Raw genomic sequence first — 13,243 nt, forward strand, 5'->3', positions numbered from 1 at the left:
AACCTCTAGCGTGGTCCAACAGAACTTTATGAGCCACATGTGTAATTGTACATCTCAAGTCAAACTCAGTTTCAGTTCAAACTCAATTTCAAGTGCCCAACAGCCATAGATGGCTATGGTACAGTTCTGTCTAATCATTAAATTATAAGAAATACAGGAACAGAGGAATATGTAATCACAATGATGCAGTTAGCTAAATCCAGACTGGGAACTCTTTAGAAAAAAAGATGATCTGATTTCCTCAAGTAATAAGTTGCAAGGGAGCGAAAGAGTGAAAGTGTAACAGTACATAGGAAGAAGACCTACGGGGTGTGAGAAACTTAAGAGACACATCAGCTAACACTGATGCATAGATTGCATGCAGATCTTGATTTGGAACAAAATGTAAAACACACATTTCTGAGATCATTTGAACACTGGATATTTGATGATACTAAGGAGTTATTTATTTCTTTAGGTGCAATAATAGCACTATGGTTAAATTTTTTTAATGTCTTAGAGCTATATACTGAAACACTTATGAAGTAATATGGCACCTGAGATTTGCTTCAAAATAATCCAGTGTGATTGGTAGGTGTACAGATAAAACAAGATTGGCCAGGAGTTGACCATTTTTTGAAGCCAGATGATGAAAAAAATTATACCATTCTACCTTTCAATGTTTTAAATTTTCCACAATTGAAAAAAAAAAGAAAGAAAAGAAGACCTGGGATAAGATTACAGAGATACTGTCCATATTGTCCGAAGTACAGTTTGTGAAAGACACTACTGTAAGTCTTCTTTCTGAACTCATGACGTACCAGTGGCTGCTGCCACCACCACGACACAGGGCAATAAACTAGGAAAAACTTAACAAAACAAAAAACCAAGCAAATAACAAAAATAATGCTCACTTTATTAAAACTTCGCAGAAGCCGAATGAGAGGAAAGAGGGAATTGTTTTTTCCACCTGAGACTGTGTCTTCTTTTCCCTGGGTTCCACTGCCTGAGTTTTCCTGAGTCCCTGCTCCACACTCCCTAAGCCCATCAATGCAGGTATCTTCAAAGCAAGGCTCTCTGGAACCAAATATATATTGTACAATTCATCTTTTATTTCTACTTGTCCTGCAGCTCACCAGAAAATGGTGGAGATTTATAAGAAAAGGGCACACAGACCTGTGGGGTTATGTGAGCCTGACCATGTCAGATTCTGAGGCTTATGAGCTTAGACACACTTTGGAGGAGTGGTGGCACTCACACCCTATCTGTTAACTCTGTAATGCATAATATAGAAACTCAACAGTGCGAATGAAACAAAAAAGGGACCAATATGTTAGTTAGTATCTTGTACCCAAGTGCTTCCAATTACATGAAATCACTTCCAAAGCTGAGGTGTCCTTTCCTGCTTATCCAGAGCTGGATTCCACATACAAAGTCTAGTGCTTGAGGTCTGCCTTCCTGGAGCAAATGCCTAGTTACTAAATGTGAACTTTATACTGTGTGTGTGTTACAGCCGTGAGAAAGAGTGTGCAGTGATTTGGGAGGCAACAAATTGAGGGCAAAGGCTCAAACTAAAAAATAAAAATATTATTTATTTAGCTTTTTGGAAATAACACAATGACAAAAAAGGAAAACCAAACCAAAGAAAAAAACCGGACAATGTTATATGATTGATCATCTCCAGGCACAACAGCATTTATTAATGAATATAAAAAATAAATTTTATTATTTCAATACACTTCCCCCCTGCCCCCCACTTCAACTACATGTATATTTTTGGAAGCTTAAGTTCCTAAGAAAATTCCACAATTTCCACTATCCTGGTTCCCACAGGGTGGGTGACTGAGTGAAGTTGATCAGGGTCCCAATCCCATAAGGAAATTAATTTTTATTGTTGGGGATTCTGAACAACCAGACCTTTAGGAACTTAAAAAGCAGGTGCTTTCATTAGGATCCTTCTAACACGGGGGACATGCAGCCAGCTTCCATTAAAACACAGTCCAGTTTGGATACAAGTACTCTGCAGGCTTTCCAAGTTCTCTACATGACTAGCAGTGAGGCCACCAGCTTTTCTGGCAGCCTAGCCTCTCCAGCTGCACCAAAAGTAGAATTCACAAAACTGAAGATAAAGCCTTGCTGACTTTTCTTCCTGGAAGTTAGGGGGGTCTTTGGGTAAGAAAGGTAAGGAGATTTTGCATCAGGCTTGCCTTACCAAGCAGTACTGGGGGAAGGACTGCTAACCTACCCAGAGACACCTGTGTCGAGGATATGCGTGTATAGTGTACTTACCCATTAGCACGCAAGAAAGGTACGAGTAAACTTGCGAGTCACTCTGGACGAAGCCCCTCAACACAGAGGCAAATTCGGTGAACCAAGGCCAGTGCCTGTCATGATAACCTCAGTCCACCTGGGTCTTTTCTTGAAGAATCGTATTCATCTCCCGATTTAAGAGGCACCTCTGGCTGAGACAGAGGACGGAAGGAAAGTGTACCCTCTGGGCAGGGCAATGCCACACAGAGTTTGGTCTACTGTACAAGACGGCAGCATCGCTGATACTCAGAGCTGGAAGGAGCCTTGGCTGGATGACACTCCTGCAACGTCTTTTACTAATGCAGCTTAACAGCGGTTGCCCAGATGTCGTTGCTGGGGAGCGGGGGAAGGACCCATCCTTGAGGAATGGAGCTGCCTTTGGGATGATCAGATGGCACCAGGTACTGATCCCAATCATGCCTTAATAAGAACATTGTAGAACAATTGTTTATTTCTGTTTTATTCCAAGCAAGATGCTAGCAACTAAGTATTCTATTTCAGGACTCTGCTCTCAAATGACTGATGAATCTACTAAAGAACTTCATTTATAGAAATTACGCAAAAGACTACTTCTTAATGTACATACAAATGGGGGAAAAAAACTCCAAAGAACTTGTATTTTATGGATAACCAAATAGTGAATATAGCGTCGATCCTCACTATTAACAGATTCTGTATTTCCAAATTTGCCTACTTGCTAAAATTTATGTGTAACCTCCCAAATCATTACTTGTGGTGCTTCCATGGTTACCTGCTGACACGCACAGAGCAGTGAAAAGCCTGAGTCACCAAAGGGCATGTTCCCAACTGCAGTGGGACACGGTGACACTCTGCCTTCTTGTTTTCAGCTCCCCTGCCGTAAACAAGTGTCCTTTTTGTAGTCTATTTAGTGCAACATTCTTCACATTTTTGTGCCTTTTATTGGCATTTTGTTGTTTAAAATCACTCCCAAGTATAGTGCTGGAGTGCTAAAGCTAGCATGAGAAGGCTGCGATATGCCTTATGGAGAATATATGTATGTTAGATAAGCTACCTTCAGGCATGAGTTATATGTTAATGAGTTCAGTGTTAATGGATCAAAAATGTATATTAAATAAGGTGTCTTTTAAAAAAGAAAAAATTTATATAATGATTGGTTGATGAAATGTTATGGCCAGAGGCTCACAGGAATCTAATTCTATTTTTCCTTTAGGAGCAGGAGTTCAACATTCTCTAACTCAGCATTTGCAGCTTTATAGAATACAGCTCCTATGAATAATGAGAATCAACTGTAATATATGTAAAGGCTAAAACTTGTATATTAGCCAGAAATACACTTTTCCCAGCACACTGCTGAACAGCACTGTTGGATCTTTGGAAGGATCCTCAAAGATCACTTGATTCGGCAGTTTTTCAAAGTGGGCTTTGAAGACCCTTAGATCCAAGGAGATGCTTTGAGGAGTCTAGAAAGAACGAGGCGCTTCTAGTCACTAACAGATTTAAGCTGCCTGTGGAACCCATCCATCCATTCATTCTGTTATACAAACTGAGTTCTCAAAAGACTGCATCTGGGAGGGTACTGCTGTTCACATTTGAAGGCCACAGTCTAAGCCTCCATTTGCATCTGGCAGGTAACGAAAGTGAGGCTCAGAGCTAAAACTTTACCCAGCTCATTAGTAACTGCAGATTAAGGTGAGACTCCTTGTTCCTAGCTCTCTTGGCTTTGAACTCACAAGTCAGTCTGGGTCTTAAACAGTCTCCACAGGTAAGTAAGTACACAGGGAGGGTTTCTTTTCCTTGGCCTATGTAGCCGCAGAAGAGAATTAGGAAAAGGAAGTCAATGTTTTAAATCAACATAACAGCTATAGCATGGGATAACACAGAGGGCAAGTCACAACCTGAGTTTCAGTGTCTTCACCTGTTCAAATAGGGACATGTACTTCTCAAGAGTTGATGAGGACTAAACAAGATGTAAGGGGCATCCTTCAAACTTGGAAACATTACATAAATTCATAAGAACTAAAAAAAAAAAAAAGACATAGTAATAGACCCCAACAACATAAGCACTGCCTGTTGCTACCTAAGGGAAAGAAGACGTGGACAATGCCCCTCTGACCTTATCTGGATGAGTGCTGGCAGGGAGTGCTCAGCTTGGAGGTAATACTGCCGGAAAGGCTGCAAGAGATGGGCCAGCGGGAACTCATCTGAAAAAGAAAAGGCACCATGCCACGTCATGCTTACTGTGCAGAGCGTATTTCCCAAGGCAAACCGACTTAGTCTATGATTATACAATGTGATCAAGTGTGTCTCCTCTTCAGCCCTGATTTCCAGGATATAGTTTAGAATTCAAATCCTAAAGGTGTCACTTGTCTTCGACACCTCTTAGCTTAGGTGGAGATCATCCATGAGCAAAAGAGCTGTCAATCTAGTATTTGTCTTTTCTCTACTGGCTACAGAGGAACTTACCTGGATCCCCAAATAACTTGGACTCGATTTCATGCTTCTGAAGTAAAAACTTCTCTTTTTCTTTCCTTTGTTTCTTTTCTAATTCTCTTTTTCTCTCTTCCTCTTGTTCTCCTTCTAACATAACTTGGAGGGCTCTCTCTTCAGCTTCATAGAGTTCAGAGCGCTTTTTAATGAGTTTTCTCAGTCGCTGAAGGTGATGCTCAAAAGTCTCATCTGCTGAGGCTGGAGGACAGACCCCTGGGCAACGAGATCCAAATGGTGTTTAGATACAACCTCTTCTTATCCCCAAATCCATGTTCTAAGGAGCAGACTCAAAGTCCTACTTCCAGTATGAGTTTGGTTAGAGTTTACAAAATCCAACCAATCTTCGAGGCTCAATTTGACCTTTCTGAGTCTTCAATTAATTTGAGCCTACCCTGAGTTTCACTAACTCCTCTTTCTGTATCACACCACTTAACCTTTGATTTTGTTTATTTATAACATTTTTGACCCTTCAGCTGGACAGTTCCTTTACTAAAGGGAGGAACTTTTATTTCTTCACAGTAAAAACAGCACAGACACCTAGACCCAATTAATAAATAATTCTCCCTCTGATTGAGTCTGAACTTCTGAGAGTACACACTTGAGCAGTGAGAAAGAAATACACTTAACCAACTGCAATAACCTCACAAGTTGTTAATGAGAGCAGCATGACCAACTATTCCATTTGCCCAGTTTTAGCACTGGAAACCCAGTGTCCTGGGGATGGCTGGTCACCCTGATTTGGAGGTCTGATTCTTTTCTCCCTCAACTACTGCAACTAAATGGCTGTGGAATTTGCTCTCCTATCTTCATCTCCAAGGCTAACGGTTCTTCAGATCATTTTGTTAGGATTTCTTTGCTTGAGCAAGTTTTCATCCACTCACTCCCACCTATGGAAACTCTACAACTCAAATCCATCTTCTACTAAGTTGATAATTATTTTCCAAATACACATAAAATTCTTATGTACTGAGAAATTTAAACTGTCATTTTGTTGCTCTGTAATGTTTATGGTTTTGTCTCATTTCTTTACCTAGACCAAGGATTGACAAACTTTTTCTATAAAGGGCCAGACACTGAATATTTTAGGCTTGTGGATCATACAATCTCTGCTACAAAAACTAAAATCTGCCAGTACAGCAAAAATATACAGCTAATCCATCAGCCCCAAAGTGCCTCCAGACCCATGAGAAGGTGTGGCCTGCTCCCATCTCAGTTTGCTGGGCCACACCACCCACACTCACATTCCTCAGCCTTTCATGGATCACTTCTCACTACCCAGACACGTTCCCTCTGAAACGGCACTCCCCACCAACCCTCTTCCAGACCCCCTGCACTGACATGATCTGGGTTAGATGAGATCCTTCCACTGTCTACCATTACTTCTCTAGTTCGGGCAGCTCCCAGATACCAATGCCTTCTCCTTTATTCCCCTTTATTTCCCTTGAGGCCACCCATGCCTCAGGGCCTCACTCACTCTTTTTGGACCTTGGCATAATTAGAAAAAAGATTCCACCCCTGAAGTCTTAAATCCAATTATTCTCTTCTCTGGCTTTTTACCTGAGACTCCATCAGTTTCACTAAAACCTCCGATCTGGGAATTCCTTGGTGGTCCAGTGGTTAAGACTCTCCATTTCCACTGCAGGGGACATGGGTTTAATCCCTGGTTGGGGAACTAAGATCCTGCGTGCCATGCAGTGCAGCCAAAAAAAATTAAAAACAGACAAAACAAAACCCAAACAAACAAAAACACCCCTCCAGTCTATCAGATTTCTCCAAAATGTGTGGTCACCCACAAAGCAAAGCGCCAACAGCCCTGTGCTCTGTGCTCACCTGCCAAATGCACTCCCATGACTGTGTGACCTGATGCCAGTGTGCATGCTCGTCAGCTCTGCCCACAACAGCACCTCTCTGCAGCCAGATTCCCATGCATCTCTGGTTGGCTCCCATTCGTTCCTCACAGCAAGTATTTCAAACCTGCAACTGCTTTCCTAAAGCCTTCCTTCTCTACTCTAAGCAACCCATCTAGCCTTTTCCCTAGAGAAAAAGAGGCCATCAGGAAGGAAATTCCTTAACATTTTTTCCCCTGACTTTGCTCATTTGCCTTACTACTCATCCTTGCCCTCTTCATTTTCATTCCAGTGGAAAATGGCTCCTTCTCCACTGATGTGAATGCCTCCATCCGGGATCTGAATCTCCCTACTTCCTATAGGACCTCAAGCCATCAACTATCCCTCCTGCTTCCCTTCACAGGCAAACTTTTAGTGAGCTGGAGTCACTGTTTGCTTTTTTGATTTCCTATTTCCTCTCTGATCTTGGCTAGTCTGTCTTCTACTCATACCACCCCACTGAAATGCACCCCACACAGGTCACTAATGATCTGTTAGGGATGGTCCTTAATCTTCATATTACTTGATGGTGATGGTAATAACAATAGGAAGAAACACTTAAACATTTGCCAGGATGGTTTTAAACACTTTATGCATGTTTACTAATTTAATCATTGCAACACTCCAAGGATAGGTACTATTACTATTTCCTTCGTACAGGTGAGGAAAAATCAAGGCACAGAGAATTTCAAGTAACCTACCCATTATCACACAATCTCTTTCAGCATTTGCAGCTTTTCAGAAGAAAGTAGGGAGTCTACATGGGCGCATGCCAAGTCGCTTCAGTTGTGTCTGACTCTTTGCGACCCTATGGACTGTAGCCAGGCTCCTCTGTCCAAGGGATTCTCCAGGCAAGGATACTGGAGTGAATGCCCTCCTCCAGAGAGTCTTCCTGACCCAGGGATCGAACCTGTGTCTCTTACATCTCCTGCCTTGGCAGGCAGATTCTTTACCACTAGTACCACCTGGGAAGCCCCAGGAGGTCTACACTTTCCTCCTATCTCTCTTGATCTCTCTTGTAGTCTCCTCCTTACCCAGCTTGATTTTGACATTTCCTAGGATTTTGTGTTTGTCTCTCATCTCATACCACACAATCTGCTTAAGGTCATTCCAATTTATGGCTACATGCTGATAAACTCTTATCCAGAATGCCCCAAGGGCACCTCAAACTCAACAGGTCTTAAACCAAACTCATCAGCCCTGAGCCTGTTCCTGCTCCTGTTTTCCTGGTCATTTAGAATGGTACCATCATTCATTTAAGAGATCAAGCTAGAACCTGAAAGTCATTTTTTCCTTCAGCTCCCACATGAGCTCAAGTTATTTACTTACATGTATATACGTATTTCACGCACACTACTCACATCTCTTAAATCCATATATTTTTCTCCAACTCACCATCTGACCCTTATTTCACACTCCCATATTATCCATGCCCAGACAACAGTAGCCTATCAGTCTCTCGTTTCTCCTCCCTCCTAGAAGCCCCAAACCTCCCTCTACTTTGCCAGCACTAATCTTTGTCATCATTTCACTCTCTAGTAAAAGTCTTTCAGTGGTTCCACTCAGTTTTAAGCATAGGTGCGATATCTAGTCCTAGTCCATAAGACTCTTTACAACTTGCCCCTGCTTACATAACCAGCTTTGTTTTCTCAGTACATAATTGGAGAAGCACATGCCTTAAAGAGAGGAGTTAGAAAGTTGCACTTCTTCTTTCAAAGTATCCAACAAAACCAGTTACTAGACACTAACTTGTTTTATGGCAGGCCTGGCGTGCTGCAATTCACGGGGTCGCAGAGTCAGACACGACTGAGCGACTGAACTGAACTGAACTTGTTTTATACTCAAGGCTGCTGCTGCTGCTAAGTCGCTTCAGTCATGTCAGACTCTGTGCGACCCTATAGATGGCAGCCCACCAGGCTCCCCCGTCCCTGGGATTCTCCAGGCAAGAACACTGGAGTGGGTTGCCATTTCCTTCTCCAATGCATGAAAGTGAAAACTGAAAGTGAAGTCGCTCAGTCGTGTCCGACTCCTATCGACCTCATGGACTGTAGCCTACCAGGCTCCCTCCGTCCATGGGATTTTCCAGGCAAAAGTAACTGGAGTGGGGTGCCATTGCCTTCTCTGTATACTCAAGGCAATTAATTCCAAAGAGTCTGCTTATTTTAGATCATAATTTCTCCTAAAATTTCTCCCTTCTTTTGGAAAGTGAGGAAGGCTAACAGTGAGAAATTATGCTGGTGAATTCACTTGATGAAAGTTTACTGAACATACCTCATGGAAGACATTTTTGTCAGGAAAAGAAAGAGGAAGACACAGTAGATGCAAACTCCACTCTGACTCTTGAATGGGGTCATCTGATTCTGAGACCTGAATCTGAATCAGCCAGTCTGGAGGCCAGCATGCAGAAGCTTATCACTTAACTAGTGAATGTGTGGGCAGAATGCACATGTCCCGGAGAAATTTTATTAAGGGTCTGAGTTGTAGTTTTCAATCATATTTTTAAACCACACAGGACAAATCTTTTGCTACTGTGGTACTTGCTAATTTGTGCAAATATCCCTGGTGAATGACAATGGCCTACTAAATAAGGCAGTGTGTTGTCCCAGCCAGGTGCAAATGAAAAGGAGCAGCAGATCGCCTCAGAAAAGATCAGGGAAGGATGGATGATGCTGCATCTGTATTTACTTCTGAAGGACAGTGAGAGCTTAAATGGGAAAGATGGAATTGAGGGCCCTCCAGACAAGCAGACTGGCAAGAGCAAAGATATAGGCAAGCAAACGGAAAACAAACTGGAGAACTTCTAGAAAACCAATGCTCCCTCTAGAGTCCAGAGGAGACTACTAAGGTTTTCTAAGTCCAAAAGTGTCTTGCAGGTGAGTCAGGGACACCCATGCAATCTGCAATGCACTCCCTGCCCCGTCTAACCATTCATATGTTTTCAAACAGCAATGTTTCAGGTTTGAAATGTATTTGAAGGAGCATGATAAGTTCTGACACCTTCTGAAACACCAAGTAAAGACAGAGTAGCTTTCACCTTGGTATATGGGCAAAGTTGACCAGCCATGACAACCTCAGTCAGAAAAGTGTGGCCAGGAATGCCTGGGGTGGGAATGATGAGTCAAGAGGAACATACGGCAGTGGGTTTCCACATCCTTTTCAATTTTGGATACCCAGGCACTGGCACCCCACTCCAGTGCTCTTGCCTGGAGAAACCCATGGATGGAGAAGCCTGGTGGGCTGCAGTCCATGGGGTCTCTAAGAGTCGGACACGACTGAGCGACTTCACTTTCACTTTTCACTTTCATGCGCTGGAGAAGGAAATGGCAACCCACTCCAGTGTTCTTGCCTGGAGAATCCCAGGGACAGGGGAGCCTGGTGGGCTGCCGTCTATGGGGTCACACGGAGTCGGACACGACTGAAGTGACTTAGCAGTAGCAGCAGCAGAGCTAAACATCTGAGGCTTCCTGCTTCAAAAGTTCTGAGGTACTGTTGATAAGCTTAAGTTAGCCTAGTGGGTGAAAATAATGAAGTATCAAGCATTTTTTTCCATCAAACGCTTTGGGGAGGGGGAGGTGCCAAGGTAAAGAAAAAGAAGAAATGCAACTTCATGCTTACCTTTCCTTGCCGCAGCCTCTTTCCTAAGCTTCCTCAGTTTCTCCAAGGCCCGAAGAATATCCACCATTCTTTTGGTGTCTGCTTGTTTTTTCCTCACTTCAGATAAGACACCATCAGCAGCAGCTTTAAGTTCCTGCTCCTGAAGGAGAAAGAAAAAGAGAAGCCATGAGACCTAGTATGGAACCTAAAGAGGAACAACCTTACAACAGAGGAAAGCTGCCTGGGCTTGAGATCTCAGAGGATTGGGCGGTCCCAGGGTTAAGAAAGACTCCACTGGATCGACATCCCAGTTTCCTGGGCCGAGCACAACTCCCCTCTACACTGCTCCAGCCCAGGGATTATCTTCTCCGCAGCGTCCACATGGGCCCTTGTCTTTGTTTCTTCCTCAGAGTTTCTCAAGTGTGGTTCAAGGAACATGTGCATCCAACTTACCTTGTCAAGCTGAGGCTCGATGGTTAAAAATGCAGACTCCTAGATGCAAAGATTCAGACTAGCAGGAGGATAAGGAACGGGGTTGGAAAGGCCCAGACTCCATGGTGTTCTCATCTAAGCACAGCCTGTGCCCCACTGCCCTAAAGTCTTTGATAGGACAGCCTTTCCAATATCTGAAAATCCACTCTTACTCTTCTTAAACTGGTTCACATGTAGACTAAATAACCCTGGTTCCTCAAGTCACTACTCACAGGACTCCCTCTCTAGTACCCGTGCAGTGGGTGGTAGGGAGGATCCTTTTGACTAACGCTCTCTTTCCCATCTGTCACATGAGCACTATAATTTCACCATTACAGACACACCATGCTGTTTCACTCTTTTGTTCCTGGAACTGTCCATGTTGCTTTGACTTAGCTTAAACATTTCCTACAAGACTCAGCTGAGATGTCACTGGATCATCTGGGACGCCTTCCTTGATACTTTCCCCCAACCTCCAGCTGAAATCCTAACACACACCATGCTATACAGACACGATCCCCCATAGTCTTCTAAGCCCCTCAAGGATAAGCTCTGTGTCCTATTCATCTCTATCTCCAGTACCGAGTAGTGGGGCAGCCCCAGTAGGTCCTCATTTAATGTCTGTTGAACTGGCTCAAATTCCCTTAGATTAAGGCACTGCCTCTCCTTTAAAGCACTGATATGTTCCTGGAGGTGTGAAGACAAAGCTTGCCATCAGTACACTTCACAGGGGAGGTGGATCAGACTCAGGGCTGTGGCAGCTAGGAGGAGGCAGGAAATACTAGCTGGTTGTGGAGAGCGGAGGGAAAGGGGAAGTCCCTTGAAGACTCAAAAGTAATGAGGATGCCTTAGTTATAATATCTGACCAATTTCCAGTTTCACCCTTGCCCTCTACTTAAGAACTTGAGGTCAGTAGGCTTTGGAGTGAAACTGCCCCCAAATCAGTTGTGTGATCGCTGGCAAGTTAATCTCTCTATGCCTCAATTACCCAATCTGCAAAATTATGGTAATACTGCCTACCTCTCAGGGTTGTTACAAGATCTGGCATTTGCAAGTAAGGACTGTAGGCAGCATAGTGTCTAGTATATAGTAAGTGCTCAAAAATACCATTGTTGAACTTGAGAATACAGTTGAACTTGTAAACAAAGGAATCTGGGGCAATCATCACTATTGGCCCATCAGCCAATTAGGGTATATATGTTCCTGGAGAAACGGCCCAAAGTTCTTTTTATTTTGTTATTTTTGAAATCACCTAGAGCAATACAAGACGCAAGGCCCAGACGCTTGTTCGTCTTGAATGTTACTAAGTGGACAGAAGGATGGAGCAAGAAACAGATCTGTCATCCCCGTACGATCATTGCGTAATGCTATACTTGGTATTCATGAGACTTTGCAGCGCACCTAAAGCATTTGTACTGTGTACACTATACACCATTAACACGCAACCAGAATGGAGATATGTGGTAGGAAAGGCAAACTATCTTTTTATTTTACGGATTAGGAAAAAGAGGCTTAAAGCTGGGAAATGACAGTGCAAAGCCTCACGCTCCTTCAGGTGTCAACCACCACTATCCCGGCCCCCGCGAGCGTCCGCTGCTCTTACCCGCTTCTTCTCCTCCACCTCCTGCACGCACTGGACCCTCCAGCGGTCAATCTCCTGCTCGCGCTCTGCTGCCCGCGCGGCCTCCGCCTCCCGCTCGGCCTCGCGTTCCCGGACCCTCTCGCGAAGCCGCAGCCGGCGGCGCCGGACCCTCTCCAGCCTGCGCCGCGCCTCGCCCACGTAGGCGGCCTGGGTCAACAGCTCTAGTCGCTCGGCCAGCTCGGCGCGCAGCGGCTGTGCCTGCGCATGCAGCTGCGCCCAGGCCGCGCCGTCGGCCTCGGCCTCGCGCAGGGCCTGGCCCAAGTCGCGCAGCCGCCGCAACAGGCGCAGTGCCCCCCGTAACCGGGCGCGCACCTCGCCCAGGCTGGGCCCGGCGGGCGCGCGCGAGGGCACCGAGCCGCCGGCCCGCCGCGGGGTTCCGAACACCGCCTCTAGCCACTGCCGGTCGCGCAGGCGCTGCAGGGCCGCGTCCCCGAGCGCGTCGGACGGCGGCGGTGCCTCAGGCCAGCGCGGGCTCCAGGGCGGCCCCGGGCCTGGAGGCGGCGGCCGCGGGCGCTCACCGGCGTCGTTCCCTAGGAAGGGCCGGCACTGGGGCGGCGGCGGAGGCAGCGGCGGTGGCGGCACCGGGTAGAAGGAGCCGCCGCCGCCACCTCCACCGCCCCCGCGGGAGACTTCCCCAGGGGCCCGGGGCTGCAGAGCCAGCGGAGGCTGGAGGAAGGGGGCGGAGGCCCCCGGAAAGGAGCCAGGCCGCTGGGGAAGAGGCGGCGGGAAGGCCGGGGAGGGTAGTGGCGGTGGCGGACAGCCGAAGGGAGCGGGAGGCGGCGGCTGCGGGGGCGGCGGGCCGGGGCGACCCGGGGTGAAGAAGGGTGGCAGAGCCATGGCCACCACAGAGGGATTCTGAGAAGTGACAGGAATCTGAGTGGTTCCCGGAGAA

At 45.7% G+C, this 13,243-nt stretch overlaps 1 protein-coding gene across 1 annotated transcript; it reads right to left on the minus strand.

Moving 5' to 3' along the window:
* Positions 1-1,644: 1,644 nt before the first annotated feature.
* On the minus strand, positions 1,645-13,243 carry PDCD7 (programmed cell death 7). The gene is made up of 5 exons (XM_027552986.1): positions 12,313-13,243; positions 10,260-10,398; positions 4,735-4,971; positions 4,385-4,472; positions 1,645-2,709 (listed from the first exon to the last, which is right to left on the minus strand). Exons 1-5 carry the CDS (start codon positions 13,186-13,188, stop codon positions 2,586-2,588), a joined length of 1,464 nt encoding a protein of 487 aa, XP_027408787.1. The 5' UTR covers positions 13,189-13,243; the 3' UTR covers positions 1,645-2,585.

The sequence above is a fragment of the Bos indicus x Bos taurus genome, chromosome 10 (genome assembly GCF_003369695.1).
Source record: "Bos indicus x Bos taurus breed Angus x Brahman F1 hybrid chromosome 10, Bos_hybrid_MaternalHap_v2.0, whole genome shotgun sequence".
NCBI lineage: Eukaryota > Metazoa > Chordata > Mammalia > Artiodactyla > Bovidae > Bos > Bos indicus x Bos taurus.